Raw genomic sequence first — 19,310 nt, 5'->3', positions numbered from 1 at the left:
TTCTATCGATTACCAACAGCTGAACATACTGCTAGTCTCGTCTCTTATTTTCATAATATACATACAAAAATGCATTTTCCAATCCATACATCCTTTTTAGTTGGGTTTTCCAAAATATGACATGTGAGTGAGTTTGGATAGTTGTACCGTACCAATTTAGTGTTTGTGTGTAAAAGTATGAAAAATATATGAATCTGTATTTATTTGATATTATAGTTAGATTATTAAACAGACTGTTCAATTTTCTTTAAGTAGGTATACATACCAAAGTCAGCGATATAGCCCTAATGATTGCGAAACTGATGTGGCAGTAAGCAGGGCACATAGTTCGACAAACAGATAGCCGGTGGCGCAGTGAAGTCCTCGAATAGCGACCACGTACTGGAAGACGCAGTGTTGGTAGGCCCCCCACAAGATGGACCAACGATCTGGTCAAGAGCGCCGGAATGCGTTGGATGAGGGCAGCGCAGGACCGATCGTCATGGCGATCTTTGGGGGAGGCCTTTGTCCAGCAGTGGACGTCTTTCGGCTGATGATGATGATATACATATTATCTAAACTAACAATAAAGCAATAACGATAATAGTTATTATGTCTGATATTTTATAAACATGTACTATTCTTTGTCTGATATTTTATAAACATTTACCATTCATTTGACAATCTATATAGCCCAGTCACTGCCCTGACTAATGAGTTAGAGGTTACGGGTTCGAATGCCGGTAGATTTGCAAACTGCAATCATTTATTTGATTTTGTCGGATATTTGTTTCCGAGTCATGGATGTTTATTTGTATTTATGTATATCGTATTAAATATACCGTTGTCTTGTACCCGAAGCCTCGTACCCTTAGTAGCATGTCTAGTTTCGGGACAAGATCATTTATGTAAAATTTTGTCAAAATTATTATTATTAAGTAACCTATATTTAAAAATTCAAGTATTCCAGAGTTAGCTAAGCTCAAAGTTCTTGAATTATAATAGTTCTATCCACTTAAAAAACCTTTGAGTGTTGGAATTCAGAAACACAAGAGCTCTTGTGGAAACCGATGTCTTCAAGTGAGCCGCTATCCGCTTAAACTTAGCTTGGGCTTATCGCAGCTTGAATACTCGAGAGCCAACTTTTGTCAGACCAAAGAAATTTATCTGCTCCTTATCATTTGTACGTTAATTCAACATTGTTGGTCTGGAAAACTGTCTGCCAGTTATTTAAAAGTTATGAGACCAGGCAGTGAAAAAGTTAGGAGTAATGGCGAAACATAAATCAAATCAAAATTACTTTAATAATTGTCACTCATTTAAATCAACTTTTGTAAAACGATCGTCTTACAAATTATTTTAGTTACAATATAATATGTAGAACGTAGCAATACAATAACAATGTAATAGGGCAGCGCAGGACCGATCTTCGTGGAAATCTTTGAGAGAGGCCTTTGTCCAGCAGTGGACGTTTTCCGGCTGATGATGATGATGTAGAGCGTCAAATACTCTTTGCCATACACGAGTAAGTTGACAGAATAAAAACACTAGACAAAATTTCCGATGACAGAATCAACCTGCCACCACAAGTAGCTTTCGTTCACGAGCATGACGCATGGAATAGTCATCGCCCGCCTCCCAGAAAACGAAATACAATCACATCCGCCTCCCAGAGGAGGTAGTTAGGTAGTAGGCTGAGATAACTGGTCTCCATTTGGCATATTGAAGTGATGACTTCGTATACACCGCTTCTTGGGTCCTGGGGTAAACCGCTTCGTAACGTTACGCTTTACGGCGCCAGTCTGTCTGGCTTCCCTTTCTCTCACGCATACGGCAGCGGTAGGCAGGCTCCTCCTCTCTCACTCTAACCAATTGTTACTTTTATAGGATTATATAATGATACTAATAATTTACATAGACAAAATTCTAAACTTTAATTTTAAAAATCAATGTCAGTTACGAGATCACTGCTGTTTTTGACATGTCGAGAGTAGAGCACTACCTCAAACGCTTCGCTTAAGAGGCGTGCAATTGAAATAAAATGAGATAATCGCTGTTTGAGAGTTTGTTAGAAACAAATGACATGCGCGAATCTCAAGACAACAAGAGAAAGTAAAACCGTTTGGAATCAATTGCTTCAGGCGTAATTGGAAACATCACCAGTTCAATTTAAGATGAGTGAGCTGTTACTTTCATTTTTAAGTAAATTATACTTTATTTTAACACTGACAAGGTTTAGATCTTAGATTAAGGATTGGTGGCGCTCACGCTAGATACCGCACTAGCTAAGAACAATAGCTTTTTTATTACGGCAACTATTAGATGCTTGTGTGCGTGGCATCTTGACACTCAGTGGTTCAAATTTTGTAACATACGCTTCATGTTATTTTACATTGAAATTAATAAAACACAAAATACTTACTGATGATATGTAATCCCAGTGTCATTTTTATTTCAAAAACAATAATTGCAATCACTATATATAAGGAATGAGACGCAAGCATTATTTTTTTAAATACGGGAAATACGAGATGAGCAGGACGTTCAGCTGATGGTCCACAATCCAAAAATTCTGAGCGCTCGTCAGCTGGAGATATAATATGTAAAGTCTCATTAACCCAGTAATTTCACTAGCTACGGTGCGCTTCGGACCGAAACACAATAATGCTTACAGATTACTGCTTCACGGCAGAAATAGGCGCCGTTGTGGTAGGTACTCATAATCTAGCCGGCATCCTGTGCAAAGGAGCCTCCCACTGGCCCCATTAAAACGAGTATTAACAAAGTAGAGGACAGTCCATGACGACTTACGTGATGATATCATTTACATGTTTAACAAGTGCTGGCTGTGTAAATATTTATCATAATTATATGCCAAACTACCGGCATTAGGTAATTGTATAAATATAACAATGATGTAACGATGGATATATGGAAGAGAAGTGTTAACGGATAACGGCGTTTCAAGGTTCCGTAGATCAGTCAAGATACAACACAATTTTCTTACAATTAATACTAGTTTAATATGCTTAATACTAGTTTCTCCCACCGATTATTCTGTGTTCAAGGCAGTAAAAAAATAACTTTTACTATAAGGTAAACAAGGCGCTGTCAATTTACCATCTCAATAGAACTGAATGGAAGCTTCTCTTGAAAGAGTGATTACAAAAATTGGATTATACCTCCAATGAAAACCTTCTACACTGATAGTAACTGAGAGTATAATACACTCAGAATCAAAATCAGAATATCTTTATTCAATAAAATCTCGAGGATCACATTGAATCGTCACAAAATAAATTATTCTAATATACAAAAATACAAAGTTGTATCCATAATTATACTATTGCACTATATTATACAAAAACTAGTCATAGCTCTACACCGGTTTACAAGAACCTAAGGTATTGTCAAGCTGTCATTGTCATTTATAAAATCATCTATTCTATAATAGGTTTCCTTAATTAATTGTTTTTTAATATAAGAGTTGAAATGACGAATTGATAGCTCTGTCACTATTGTTATAGAAACGCACAGAGTTTCCCATGAAAGAATCGTTAAGTTTTTGTAATCGGTATCTTGAAATCAACAATTTATTCTTGTATCTTGTACTTTACACACACATAAAATAGAAATAAAATAAAGTAGCCTTTATTATTATTACTAACTTAATTTTTCCTATAAATAAAACTTATTCTCTCTCTTCTTACTCGACAAAGGCCTCCTCTAAGGACATAGACTTTATTCGGTCTCTAGCTACTCTCATCCAGTTCGGTCCTGCTATCCTTTTAAAATCATCCAGCCACCTTCTAATCTGTGTACCTTTCCTTCGTTTCCCATCTCTTGGATACAATTCTTTAACGGTTTTTGTCCATTTCTCTTTCTTTTCCCTCAGAATGTGCCCAGTTCATTTCCACTTTTACTTTTGACACGCCTTGTGTGCGTTTTTGAATTTTATCTGACTCTTAATGTGCTCTAACTTTACCTTGTCTCGTCTCCTAAATCCAATTTCACACACACATTATATTGCTAGTCATTTACAAGTTTGAAGTAATCTATTGTAATTTTTAGTGCTTCTCTAGCTACTAGTACAGATGTATAATATTGTAATAACTGTGATGCGAGACATAATCTAGGTGTGAGGTCCAGGTGATCAGTAATCCTACTTCAGACACCAGCTACTCAAAATACCTACATACCATGAATAGTAATTACCACAAAACTATCTTTTTGGTAATATAAAATTAAAAAACGTAACTTTACAAGTTGATATGGTGTACAGACACTTAACAATATCACTGCTTTTACACAAAACATTTTAGAATAGATAAGTCTAAAGATCTCTGGGGTAATAAAAATCACCGATGTATCTCATATTGAATGTGTCACTAGAGAAGGCTTCCTTAGATGCACTTACGGGGGTGTACTCTGTGAGGCTGTCACCGTACATTCTAAACTTACGAAAAGCTTTGCTATTTTCTCGAGTCAGTTTCCAGACATATCTGTAACGATTTACTTGAACAGACATGTAATGCTGAGAGTAGGTTTTGTGCGGTTGGTGTCTAGACAGTACTCTACCGCTTTCTATATACGAATATTGTATTACTAGCTGTTACCCGCAACTTTGTCCGCATTTTCCAGTGTCATCATATCAGTTATTTGTTTTTCTTTATGAAAATAAGGGACGAGACGAGCAGGACCATTTTTTATATAGCTTATAAATAGTAGTATACGTAGAGAATTAAAAAAAAACAATAATTGCAGCTCTATATTTAAAGGATTGAGACACAAGCACTATTTTTTTTTAATAAGGGACGAGATGAGCAGGACCTTCAGCTGATGGTAATTGATACGCCCTACCCATTTCAATGCAGTACCGATCAGGATTCTTGAAAAACCCAAAAGTTGCGCCGCACCACAATTCTGCTCGTCACCTTGAGACATAAGATGTTAAATCTCATTTGCCCAGCATTTTCACTAGCTACGGCGCCCTCCAGACCGAAACACAGTAATGTTTAAGCGGTGGGTGTTCGAATGCAACCAGAGGCGTGCAAATCTTATAGGCAATTAGGCAGTGCCTACCTCGTTGTAAACCTAAATAAATATGGAATAAGTGTTAAAGTTGATTTAGTTTATTTTGGTTCCGTTATTTTATAACTTCTATTAAACACCAACTTATATTTTTTCTTCTTACGCTAGATACTAGATAGCCACAGTAAGCAATCTTTGCATATTCCAAACTATGACTAGATAGATCCACAATGTAATATGAATATATACAAAACAATCATATATATATATATATATATATCTCATCGTTAAATTATCGAATAAAACGTTTTCATTTGACAGTTTTTTTTTTTCAACTTTGCAAATTCGAGCTATGAACGAATTCAACGAAATACCACCCACAAGAGTTAATCTTATTATGAAGAGAACAACGTCTGTCGAGTACCGCGGTACTAAGGTATTTATACCCAGTGTCTTAAATAAATAATCACAAAATATTATTTTAATAACTATTTACTGACCTACATTAATTTTCCAAGTTAACTTTTCTGATCGCATTAGACCGTGTGTATTTTTTTATGATAATAAGGGACGAGACGAGCAGGACGTCCAGCTGATGGTAATTAATACGCCCTGCCCATTACAATGCAGTGCCACTAAGGATTCTTGAAAAGCCCAAAAATTCTGAGCGGCGCTACAATTGCGCTCGTCACCTTGAGACATATCATGTTAAGTCTCATTTGCCCAGTAATTTCACTAGCTACAGCACCCTTCAGACCGAAACACAATCATGTTTACACATTACGGCTTCACGGCAGAAATAGGCTCCGTTGTGTTACCCAAAATCTAGCCGGCAACAAGTGCAAAGGCGCCTCCCACTGGTATCTAAATGCATGCAATTTTAACATCCTTGTTGTAAAATAGTAAGATACAAGGATTTTACCCGATCTACTATACTTATACACTTCGTAGGTGTTTCAATCTACATTTAGAAAACAATAACGCGAAGTAAATCTACTCCAAGTTTAAAATTACTTCTCCCTGACATGTAATTCTGAAGTGATAAAGGTAAGATAAAGACAAAAAGTTTTAAATTTGGAATAACGTTTAAAACGCGTTTATTAATAACTCAGTTAGTGTTTATTCAAATAAGGACACAAGAGAATCTAAGCCTTTGAAAGCCGTTAACAAATGAAAGCACTTCAACAAAGATGTTTTGATAAAACAAACAATACGTTTGTGAAATAAGTGGATAATTCATGAAGTTAACATCTTTTCTCTACGGTGAGAGCTGATGGCGAAACAAATAGGGCCGACAATGGAACAAATGTTTGGTTTCGTTGAATATCATACGTGGGTCATCGCGCTGCCTTTCACTAACATCGCCGCTTCCGATGAGGCTGTTTGGCCGAAATTTGACTCATTCTACTTTCAAACTATTTTTTTTTTATTAGGCTCACGGGGAGTGTGGCACTCGCCCATGGATATTCCCCATAACAGTTATCAAGAGATACGTTACCGGCCTTTAAGGTATGCTCTTCGGTTCGGGAATACAGCAGCCATTGATTCCACAGAAGGAGGCAAGATATTTCTTGCAAAACGCGCGGTTATAGATTTTTACTTTCAGGTTATATCGTGCAAGAATTAACAATGGGTTGTATGAAATTTAAGTATGTTACAGGTAGCGATATAATAAAAATCTTAAAATTAATTAACCTAAAAAATACAAAAGACCTATGGGGCCATTCGACTAATATTGTTAAATACATACTTGACATTATAGCACCTGCATTAGCAATAATATTTAATGAATGCATAGATGAGGGTGTGTTCCCTGACCTCATGAAATACAGCAAAGTTATACCTTTGTTTAAATCGGGCAGTTCTTTTGACCCTGCTAATTTCAGACCTATTTCAGTGCTGCCTGTTTTTAGTAAAATTTTTGAAAAACTTTTGCTTCAACAGCTACAAATGCATTTTTGTAAATTAATGAACAAAAATCAGTTTGGTTTCACTAGGGGCTTATCAACAATTAATGCGGGTACTAGACTCATTGAGCACATCTTTGACGCCTGGGAAGAGTCACAGGATGCATTGGGCATTTTTTGTGATTTGTCAAAAGCATTTGACTGCGTCCACCATGAAACTTTACTCCTAAAACTAAAGCATTATGGAGTGAAAAATAGAGCCCTAAATCTGTTGAAATCATATTTAAGCGAAAGAGTTCAGATAGTCGATGTAAATGGCAAACGGTCTTCGGGTAAACCTGTGGGAATAGGTGTTCCACAGGGTTCTATTCTCGGTCCTTTCTTGTTTCTTATATATATTAACGATCTACCGTTTGTGGTAGATGATAGCCATGAGATTGTATTGTTTGCTGATGATACTTCACTTATTTTTAAAGTGAAGCGACGTGCGGATATTGATGACGAGGTAAGCAATGCACTCTCAAAGATAGTGCGTTGGTTTGAGACGAATAATCTGCACTTAAACAGTAAAAAACAAAGTGTTTACGGTTCATTACACCAAACACAGCGGAGGTACGTACAGCCAACGTACTTATAAATGACCAGATATTGGAACTTGTGGACAGTCTTCTTGGGTATCACGTTAGATAAAAAGCTTCAGTGGGGTCCACATATTACCCATCTAGCAGATAGACTCAGCTCTGCGGCATATGCAGTTAGAAAGATTAGAGAGTACACAAATGTTGCGACCGTTAGATTAGTGTACTTTAGTTATTTTCACAGCATCATGACGTACGGTATATTACTATGGGGTCATGCTGCTGACATTGATATAGTGTTTGCACTGCAAAAGAGAGCTGTTCGTGCTATATATCAGCGTGGTTATAGACAGTCTCTCAAAGAAAAATTTAAAGAAATAAATATTATGACTGTTTATTGTCAGTACATTTATGAAAATTTAATATATGTTCACAAAAATCGTCACCTTTTTGCTCTTAATAGTGATTTTCATTATTATAACACTAGAAATAAGGGATTGCTTGTAACTAATTCTAGTAGGCATCACAAGATACATAATAGCTTTAAGGGTAAATGTATACACTTCTACAATAAAGTCCCAGCCACTGTTCAGGCATTATCTATAAATAAATTTAAATGTTTTATAAAAAATGGCTCTGTCGTAAATCCTATTACTCCACTGCTCAATATCTAAATGATCGGACAGCCTGGGACTAGATTGTGATTATTTTATAGCGACTGTACAATATTGTATATTTTTATTGAAAAGAGCGCATAAAAAAAGAATGCTGGGAGAGTTTCTTGCGCCGCTTCTTCTCTCTCAGAGCGCCATTTGTTTCCGAAGCGGTAGTAGTATCTAGTAGTATAAGAAATGACATCAAAAAGAATTCTAAAGGAATCAATTTTGAGAAAATAAATGCCTTTTATGCCTTTTTATGCCTTTTATGAAATAAATGAAAAAATGTTGTTTTCAAATTTTATTTCTGCATTAATCCCAAAAGTGAGAGTTATCACTTTAAATACGTAACAAATTGTTAAGATTTGCATAAGCGACATCTCAAGTCAACTTCCTACTATTCAAATATTGGGGTTGAGCAGGTTATCTAATAACTGTAAAGTAGATCCTGTAGATGAAGCCATAACCTGAGAGTTAAAGATACAAGCAAAGCATACAAGATTTTACGACGATACGTGACTGGAAGAGTGTAAATATTGACTATAATTGCGAAAATAGTGAAAAGCCACTCAGTGAGTTGCATGTCTTACATGCATTTTCAGTAGATTTTGGTTTTGATTTATAATGATTTGATTTATTTACGTGTCTGAATTTGAAAATGATGTTATTCCGAAGTGTCTATTGTGAGGACCCTCATTTGCGGAGGCCCCGGTTGCCCGGTTGCCGCCAAATTCGTCCCTGTACGCCCTGCCGATTACAATGTAGTGCCGCCTAGGATTCTTGATTGAACAATTGTCACTTTGAGACAGAGGATGTTCACTAGCTACGGCGTCCAAATAGAATAATACTTGTACATAACAGTTACACAGCAAAAAAAGCGTCGCTGTGAAATGAAATTTTATTAGCAGGAAACATTGAACTTAAGATGTTTACATAATATTTTTAATCTAATTGTTTAATCTAAGATGTTTCGTCAATTGACATGCAAAATATGTTATAGAGTTGTCTAAGTATCAACACAACTAATGTTATACTGAAACATGTAGGATTTCACAATTTTATCATTAATAAAATTTAAATTTAAAGATATTATAATATAAAACGTGAATAATAAAATGATTCATTTAGTACCTATGTATAATGTCAACAAATTTAATGTCATAAAAGTATATAATTTACATAAATTATTATCAAATAGACTTTACCCACGTAGCCCACATCAGAATATTTTAGTGGTAAGTATAGGTAAATATATTAAAAATAAAAGATTTTGTAATATAAATGTCTGGGACTATATTCTGACTTTTGCATGTGAGTAATTAAATATTATAATTTTAAGAACGGTCAATTTAATTTTCCTTTCGTCTGAATTAATTAAAAGTTATAATGGGATTTGTTTAATTCTATTTGTATGGCCAAATCTCTATTTGCAACATGTATTTGAGGAGGCTGTATAGCGTATATTTATTACTTACTTTGGTATATAATATTGTTTGTATAATACAGATTTGTATATTATATAATATATGTTTATCATTAATACATATTTTAGGTCACATTAACAAGAGAAAATGTCATAAAATCTCGAGCATGGAGAGGGGGTAAGTCTATCATGGATTAAAGATTAACGGCCTTACAAATAAACTTGGTATAAAGTTATAACTGATGATAAACAAAGAAAATGCAAAATGTTTACAATATCGTTGACAACACTGTCAATACAATGATAATTCTGAAGTTTTCCTAATGAAATGCTGCATGAAACCATTCGTAAGCAAAATGTCTATTTGTAAGCATTTTACATATTCTTGGTTTATGCTTACTTATAAGTTTATGCCAATTTTATTTGTAAGGCCGTATAGGTTTTTAAGATATCGAGTTAATAGCGAAGATAGTAGGTATATATAGGTATCTATATACTATTTACAAACGATAATATTATTAATTTAAAATTTAATTCAGCCTTTTCTTATCATAAACAACAAGAAGATTATATTAATACTAGGTGACCATTAGTTATATCAGTTTTCTTGCATAGTAATAATTATTATAATTCTCCTCGCATGCAATTAAAGATCACTTATAAAATCTATCAAATCGCTAAAAGATCCGATAGTGCATCCTAAAATCGTCTTTGTATGTAATGCATGTCTACAGATTATACTTGTATCTTTACATATTTTTATTCATCATAAAAAGCATAAGCTTTAAAATCGTGTTTGAATCATTAAATTTGATGCAAAATTATGGAGGTAATGGTATATCGACAAAAAACGTCGAATTGTAAGACAGGGGAAATGAAAGTGACTGGTTCGACTTTTACAGCTTATTTCGTATAATGTCTGCTCTCTACGAGATCGTGCACCCAACTGAGTCTCAACACTCAAGCGTATGGCCCACCTACGACGAATTGTCGTTGAAAATCATTGGTGGGGATATGCGATGGGTTGTCACTGTCACTACAAGGACCTGTCAAAAGATACGAAACGAAGTATACATAATATGGTTAAAATAATAAATATAGTACAACTTAATATTATACTAATCAGAATAATATTGCTGACAGTAATAATAAAAAGATTCCTATTTAAATCGCTAAATGTAATCTTTTTGTTTTCTTGTACAGGGAACCACAAAAGTGTTGGCAATGCAAAAGCCGGTATAGTAAGTGAAGAAGGTAGTACACACTTTTGTTATAATAAATTTCAGAAGCATCGAGATGTGACCTGCTTGTTGATACTTTTGCTAGAAATGTTATTTTTTTTATATAGCCTATTGTTTAATATAAATAATAAATAGAATGAGCACCACCATTAAAATTTTAGTAGTGGTGTTGGAAAGTTATGTTTTTACAAAATAATTCAAAAACTACCCATTAATGTGCCATTTCTTATAGATAAGTACAAAAATTATGCCTATACATATTGTGAAAGTACCCCATACTTTGACTCATAACTATGAACTTTTTTAACCGATAATAAAAAAGTGTCTTCCAAGTGAAGACGCAGATGGTACTATTAATATCTAATTCAAAGTAATGCCTATACATATTGTGAAAGTACCCCATACTTTGACTTATAGCTATGACCTTTTTTTTAACTGAAAAATAAAAAATTGTCTTTAAAGGGAAACCGCGTATCAAGCCGAATTTTATGTTTAATTCAAAATTATGCCTGTACATACATATTGAAAGTACCACATACTTTAACTTATAGCTATGAACTTTTACACCGATAAATACAAAAGTTTCTAGTAAGCAAAAGACGCAGATGTTAAAATTTATATTAATTTAAAATTATGCCTGTACATATTGAAAGTACCCCATACTTTGAATTATAGCTATGACCTTTTTTAACAGATAAATACAAAAGCGTCTTCAAAGCTAGAGCCGCGGATGTATCGGGTGGTATCGACAGAGGTACTTTATTTATTTATTTTCAAATAAGCCTCATTTTGAGATAAAAATTGGTAATCTTATTCCCAAAGAATACTAAAAATCCTAATAAAACTTTGAGATTATTTATCTTCATTAAACAGATAAGTATATATGTGTCTTTTAATCGAAAGCTTCGGATGTAGGTGGTACAATAATAAGTAACAAATGCAATTTTAAATAATACTAAAAATTATTTTAAAATATTTTGACTTTTATCTAACAAATAAGTACAAAAGCGTCTTCAAAGTGAAAGATCGTGAAAATATCGTGTGGCGCTAATAAAGGTACAGTTAAAATAATAAACAAAATATTGAAATTTTTTGCTGAATAATGTTGGAACAGCCTTATCATTTCTTTTTTAGTAAAGATTTGTACAAAAGTGTCTTCAAAGCAAATGCCGCAGATGTAACGGATGATATTGTTATAGGTATTTTTTAATTATACTTCGGCGTACACTTCTAAAATAATATTAAAATACTTCATGTTTACAGATCAGTACAAAACTATTTTTAAAGCAAAAGCCGCAGATGTATCGGATGATATTGATAGAGGTATTTTTTAAATTATATTTCAAACCACATGTAAACTATACTTAGGCGTATACTTCTTAAATAATATTAAATATACTTTATGTTTACAGATCAGTACAAAACTGCTTTCAAAGCAAAAGGCGCAGATGTATCGGATGATATTGATAGAGGTATTTTTGAAATTATATTTCAAACCACATGTAAACTATACTTAGGCCTATACTTCTTAAATAATATTAAATATACTTTATGTTTACAGATCAGTACAAAACTGTTTTTAAAGCAAAAGGCGCAGATGTATCGGATGATATTGATAGAGGTATTTTTTAAATTATATTTCAAACCACATGTAAACTATACTTAGGCCTATACTTCTTAAATAATATTAAATATACTTTATGTTTACAGATCAGTACAAAACTGTTTTTAAAGCAAAAGGCGCAGATGTATCGGATGATATTGATAGAGGTATTTTTTAAATTATATTTCAAACCACATGTAAACTATACTTAGGCCTATACTTCTTAAATAATATTAAATATACTTTATGTTTACAGATCAGTACAAAACTGTTTTTAAAGCAAAAGGCGCAGATGTATCGGATTATATTGATAGAGGTATTTTTAAATTACATTTCAAACCACATGTAAACTATACTTAGGCATACACTTCTTAAATAATATTTAAAATAACCTCATGTTTACAGATCAGTACAAAACTGTTTTTAAAGGAAAAGGAGCAGATGTATCGGATGATATTGACAGAGGTATTTTTTAAATTATATTTATAACATCTGAATTATATTAAGGCGTACACTTCTTTTTTTATGGTATAGGAGGACAAACTAGCGTACGGGTCACCTGGTGTTAAGTGATCACCGCCGCCCACATTCTCTTGCAACACCAGAGGAATCACAAGAGCGTTGCCGGCAACTTCTTATATAATATTAAAAAAATACTTGGAAAGATAATTCAATATTCTAATATAACTTTCGGATTTTTATTATAAATTTAATCTAATACTTTTACTATATGTACGTAACATTACAGTCACCATTGATTTTGCTTTAAATATAAATGAATAATTAATTCATTTTACTAAACCAAAATTTTTTTTACACATAAATACATTTTTATTACCGTTTTATTATCACCGTTTCATTTATAATATTTTTATTTATTTTTACAGATAAGTTCAAAACCTTATTCAAAGCAAAAGCCAAAGTTTTAACCGATACAAGCGATGAAGGTACTTTTTTCAATTAATTTCAAATCATCCTCATCATCATCATATCAGCCAGAAGACGTCCACTGCTGGACAAAGGCCTCCCCAAAGATCGCCGACGATCGGTCCAGCGCTGCCTTCATCCAACCTATTCCGGCGATCTTGACCGGTCGATCCATCTTGTGGAGGGCCTAACAACACCACGTCTTCCGGTACGTAGTCGCCATTCGAGGACTTTAGTGTCCCGACGGCCATCTGTCCGTCGAGTCCCCTGCCCACTGCCACTTCAGTTTCGCAACCATCTGCGCAACGTCGGTGACTTTGGTTTTCCTATGGATCTCCTCATTTCTGATTCGATCGATTTCCCTCTGAGCGACCATGACGCTCCACATGTTAGTTATGACGTTAGCGTCCACGTCTGCGTTCCGTATGTCATCACTGGGAACACAAACTAAAATAAAACCTTCGTCTTCAGACACTTAAATCTGGACGAGAAGATTTTACGGAGTTTCCCGAACGTTGCCCAACCGACTTGGATTCGACGAGTGACCTCTTTCCCGAAATTGAACCTACTGGAATATTTATCCAAGGTAGACGTACTCGTCGTGAATTTTGAGGGTACAGTTCCCAACTGTTATGGGAATAGATGCGACATGGACATTAAACATGATCTTAGTCTTGTCCATGTTCATTTTGAGACGCCTTATTTTGGGAAGCCTTATTGAGGCTATCGACCTAATGGCTTAAATGATCCATGGTCTCAGCTATGATTACGATATCGTCTGAAAATCGAAGGTGAATGATATATTAGCCATTTATATTGATGCCCAGCCCGTCCCAGGCCAGAAGCTCCAAGACATCATCTATTGTAGCGGTGAACAGCTTCGGCGATACGACAACGCCTTATCTGACTCCCCGCTGGTTATAGGTTTCGAGAACTGATCCTGAAGACGGACTGACATGGTGGCGTTTCCATACAAACACTTCAACGCCTCGATATATCGATAATCAATGTGGAACCTCTGAAGAGACTGAAGCATCGCCCAGATCTCCATCGAATCAAAACCTTTCTCATAGTCCACGAACGCTAAGTACTCCTCCGTCTTCTGTATAAACTGCCACAGCGTGGTCTATGGTTCTAAAGCCTTTTCGGAATCCGGCTTGTTCGAGAGGCTGGAAGTCATCGAACCTGCGCACGAGAGTTTCATATAATGTAAATTAATAATATTTAATAAATAATAGTATTGCAACTTTTCTTGCTACGTTTTAATGTCAATTTATTATTTCGATATGAACAAATCGCAAATCGCGCAGTGTTTTTGCCACTGATATATTTTTTACACAGATTTCAAATAATAAATGTAGTTTTTCTTCGATTTTTTCACAGCTACCTCTCACGACGACTATTATAGTGACTGTGACTACAGTGATGGTACGAAGTTTTTATTTAACAAAATAATGATAAAATTAGATAGCAATTCTACCATAAATCCTATTAATTAATACTAAGAATCGCTGTTATTCATTTTATTGTATTGGTGCGTGGCTTTTTTATAGACTCTATAAGCGCCGGTTTTTATTCCCAGAAAGAAGCAAGGCTTTATAAGTAGTGAAAATATCAAACTTCATATTACTGTTACGTGTCAGGACTTTTTTTTCTGCATTCGGTAAATATTTCAGTATAATTTATTACGCGTTTAAGTAGTCAGTAATCTACGACTAGGTACCAATAATTTGTTATGTTTTATATATATATAACCCTCACATCTAGGATTAATACACAAATAAAATTTGAAAAATAAAATTTTGTTTTTCAAATTTTATTAGGTACCAATAACTTCGACTCTATTACTAATAACCAATAAGACTCTACGCGTTTTATCGCTTGAATGAATCAATGAAAAATTTACGCCTCTTTACATACGCGTAAGGATTAATCTCGAGTGATGTCGAACTGTGTCAAAAATAATAGACATGAAACACAAGTTTATGCATGTTGTTTATAAAACAGCAAATTATGTCAAATTCGACCTTAGTGTGAGAGTCATAAGGTTGAGGTCGGTTGCAATAGTAATTACGATAAAATTCAATCAATAGAGAATAAAGCCATTAAAATTTCATATAATACCGTGTTTCTAACTAACCTGAAAAAATTACAATTTAATAAAAAAATTCCATTAATCAAAGACTTCATATTTAGGATATCAAAGAAATTCTATCTTTTTAAAAATCCGACTCATAAGAATCCCTTAATTTCCTCAATTGGTAAAACCCGCTTAAATAACTTACGATACCCTGGCAGGTATAATCGATATCGCCTCTCACATCACTATTTCCTCGAGTATGGATAACGTCACATAATACCGGTTTCAACTAGCTTGGTGTCGCAGGCTCGCAGCCTGTAGGTATTGTAATCCGTTACCTTACGCATTGATGCAATGCTACAATTTGATAATGACTGTATTACTACCTTATTGTTTTCTCCATGATTAGTAGATCTAGTATTATGTCACAATAATACTTATATTGCAAAATAATATAGTTATACCTTCTTAAAAAATAAATTAAGTAGGTATAATAATCTAAAACTGGTATGACCATAAAGTCAGCGAGATGTTTTTGTATTTTAATACCTACCTAAATAGGTAGGTATTATCTTGTTTATTAAGATTATATTGTTTTATATGTAAATATTTTAGAAAGACGTAATTAGTCTATGAAAAATAATTGTCTTTAAGTGATTATGTACAGTATCCATTGTATTAGATTTTAAGCTTATGGTAAATAAAGACCTTTATAAACTAACTAAATAACATAAGGTCGAGATATCCTTACGCCGGTAGTTTTCTATAGAATTTTATGACTCTCGTAAAATTCGATGTTGTTATCGAAATTATGAATATAATATTATAATAGTTGATAAATTCTATAACTTCTTCTAAACACTTGTTCATAGACAGCGTATACTCCAGCAGTAGCGGGACATACGAAGGCATTATTTATTATGCATTTTTTATCAACAACAACGTGGCGATTCTGAAATTGGTGTGCTTCATACAATGAAGCTGTAATGTGTAAACATCACTGCGTTTCGTTCTGAAGGGCTAAGACTAAACATCTTATGTCTCTAGGTGACGAGCATAATTGCTGTGCCGCTCTGATTTTTTGGGTTTTCCAAGAATCCTGAGCGGCACTGCATTGTAATGGGTAGGGCGTATCAATTACCATCAGCTGAACATTCTGCTCGTCTAGTCCCTTATTTTAATAAATAAAATACAAGCAGCGCTATTTCTCATTTATTTAAATAAAAAAAAAACGTTGAAGTTCTTTGCTTTTTATTAAATATAAACCTAATTATAATATTTTGCTAGTTAAATATTTATATTAAAAAGCATTTTGTTAATATCGACATAAACATTAATAGTCATAAGTCACTAACATTAGCCTAGAAACCGAACTACGGTTTTATTATTTTTATAAACTTTTAAACTTTATAATACTTATTTTTGAACTAATTTATGTTCACTTGTTGGCAGTTAAAAAGACGAAGAAATGTGAAGAAGTAATTGACAACTACAATGAACGTTTAAGCGGAAAAGGTCAGATGATAATATTATATTTAATTTCTTAGATAATTTGTACGTCTAGATAGAGTCTCTTGCTGCTAGACAACCGATGAAAACAGGCCAGCTTTATTTCTTTAGTACGCGTGGCAAGCTACGTCTTTTACTCGCGATTTGTATGACACTTTGTGTTAGTGTGCGTGCATTGCTCCAAATAGAGGTTAACAGTCAACCTAAATTCTTTTCGACATTTTCTCAGCTGTCACACTGTCTATCTAGCCGTATAAATGATCTAAGCTTAATTAATTTGTCACTCAAATAAAATTTGAAAACAAAATTTTATGAACGTTGCGGGACTCGAACCCGCGACTCGATCTCGCGTTCCGTGCGACCGCTCTTCCAACTGAGCCAACCGTTCGAGTGACGTATCGTTGATAAATTCTTGTATGCTTTGTTCAACTCTCTTTCGTCATCTCATCTCGTTGTTATCGTAAATAACAAAAAAAAAATATTTGTGTAATTATCTCAGAAGTGAGGGTTATCACTTTAAAAGGTTAACTAATTTTTTATTTGTCTTAATTGTATCACAATTTAAGAGCATATATTTTTTTTCCAGCTGCAAACGATTCAAGGCCTCTACAAGCAGGTAAGATTACTTATTTAAAAATGATTTTAAAATAATGATGACGAGTATGTCTAACAAGATTTACAAGATGCGAGAGAGAAGAAAATCTCTCACGTAGATACAGCAAGATAGAAAAGGTAATCTATTGTTGCTGTAACCGATTTTGATGACAAGTCGTAAACAGTCAGCCACGCTTGTTTAGCTCCTTTGTATTTTTAATATTAAACAAGCTAACGCAATTAATACATTGACAAATCAAAATTGGTCATGCATTATTGAATTGTCCTGTGGTATATACGTTAATATGTTCTTAACTATGGAAAATCCTCAACTAAAAATAATAAGTCATAGAAGCCGTTTATGTTTTCTAAGTTGATGACGTCAAGATTCGTTTAGATGCCAATTAAAATACTGCATCCTCAGAAACAAAAGTCAAAAAGAGATAAAAAATATATTTAAAGAAGATAGAAGGAAAAATGTTTATTTGTAACATATAAAAACCTTTATGTAAATACAAAAAAAAAATACATTTAATAATAAGTAAATTTTCATAAAAATAGAAAAAAATAAAACTTAAAAATTTAAAGAGAAACAAAATCTATATTTACTATACGCACTGACCTCTACTATTTACCACTAGACTGGCGGCTGTCAAAGTGCTTTTGTGTCTGTTTGATATATTCGCCATTTTGGCGCTGTTGGCAATGTAACGAGAGTCTGCGGTACTAAAACTAGTGATGACAACCACAGCTAAACAAATATTAGGAAAAAATAGGAAAACTCTTTACAAAAAAAAATGTGTACTTTATTACGTTGAAGGAAGTTTAAATAACACGGAAAACGACGGAAATTAATTCAGAAGAACGCAAAAATACTTCAGAGTATTGTACGTTTCTCTCGCAGCCATTTGTATTATACGTCGAAATTAGTTTTCTGGACGCTCGCGAGTGGCATTTCAAATAGGCACAAAAACTTACTGTCAAACATATGGACCACCTGTCCAGTGGCATTTATACAGGTCAGTGACTATATGTCACAACTCAGCATGATCATTCGTTGTACCATTTGGTGACGTCGCCTTAGAAATAATATATAAAATAATAACTAATTTGAGCTTATAAACTAATAAAAAAAAACAGTTATATAATGAAATAATACTTAATAAATTTAATTATAATAGTATTTTTAAAGTTATACTTCTTTAAGCGCGTTATGAAAAAATTATGAGAGTGAAATTTTAAAATGCGCGCGCATCACTGTAACCCAAAAACAACAGGTTGAAGTTGGTTCCTAATGATTTCTGACGTTTGCGTCATTCGTTATTTTTGTTTTGGTTTCTTCGTCCACTATTAGGACAGGCAAAGGGTTGAAGCCCATACAGCCGTATTCATTATAAAATATTTATTTGTCAAAGCCATCTTTGCAAGATTTTTACAAAATTGTTCGCTGAATAGCACGAGGAATAAATTATTTTAATGATTTTTGTTTCGTTAGGCCAAAGAAGTATATCTTGCGTGGATACATAAGTACACACCCATTTTTTTTTCTTGATTTAGTACTGGTATGCTCTGTGGACGCATGTAAAGCTTTGAGTGTTAATTGCATGTTATTTAGGTTGCTAGAACTTTCTATCTTCTAGCCGAGCAATATTTAAACATAGATAATTTTGCTAACACTTATATGTTATTTTCTGAATTTTTATGAAAACTTTTTTAACCGCAAACGATTTTGAAGTGAAAACTTCTTTAACGGCGTTGAGCTTTTTTTCTCGGGAAGGGTAT

At 33.7% G+C, this 19,310-nt stretch overlaps 2 protein-coding genes across 2 annotated transcripts in view; one reads left to right on the top strand and one right to left on the bottom strand.

Moving 5' to 3' along the window:
* LOC126968893 (uncharacterized) overlaps positions 1–19,310 on the bottom strand; it is a 269,048-nt gene that overhangs the window by 154,730 nt on the left and 95,008 nt on the right. The window lies entirely within an intron of this gene.
* Positions 9,572–19,151, top strand: LOC126969178 (uncharacterized). The gene is made up of 15 exons (XM_050814497.1): positions 9,572–9,630; positions 9,704–9,752; positions 10,778–10,828; positions 11,510–11,569; positions 12,079–12,138; positions 12,228–12,287; positions 12,377–12,436; positions 12,526–12,585; positions 12,675–12,734; positions 12,824–12,883; positions 13,306–13,365; positions 14,729–14,773; positions 16,878–16,940; positions 17,521–17,550; positions 19,144–19,151. Exons 1-15 carry the CDS (start codon positions 9,586–9,588, stop codon positions 19,149–19,151), a joined length of 771 nt encoding a protein of 256 aa, XP_050670454.1. The 5' UTR covers positions 9,572–9,585.

This window comes from Leptidea sinapis, chromosome 17 (assembly GCF_905404315.1).
Source record: "Leptidea sinapis chromosome 17, ilLepSina1.1, whole genome shotgun sequence".
NCBI classification, from domain to species: Eukaryota; Metazoa; Arthropoda; class Insecta; order Lepidoptera; family Pieridae; genus Leptidea; species Leptidea sinapis.
The sequence above is the reverse complement of the archived record's forward strand: the minus strand, read 5'-3'. Positions and strand labels throughout refer to the sequence as shown.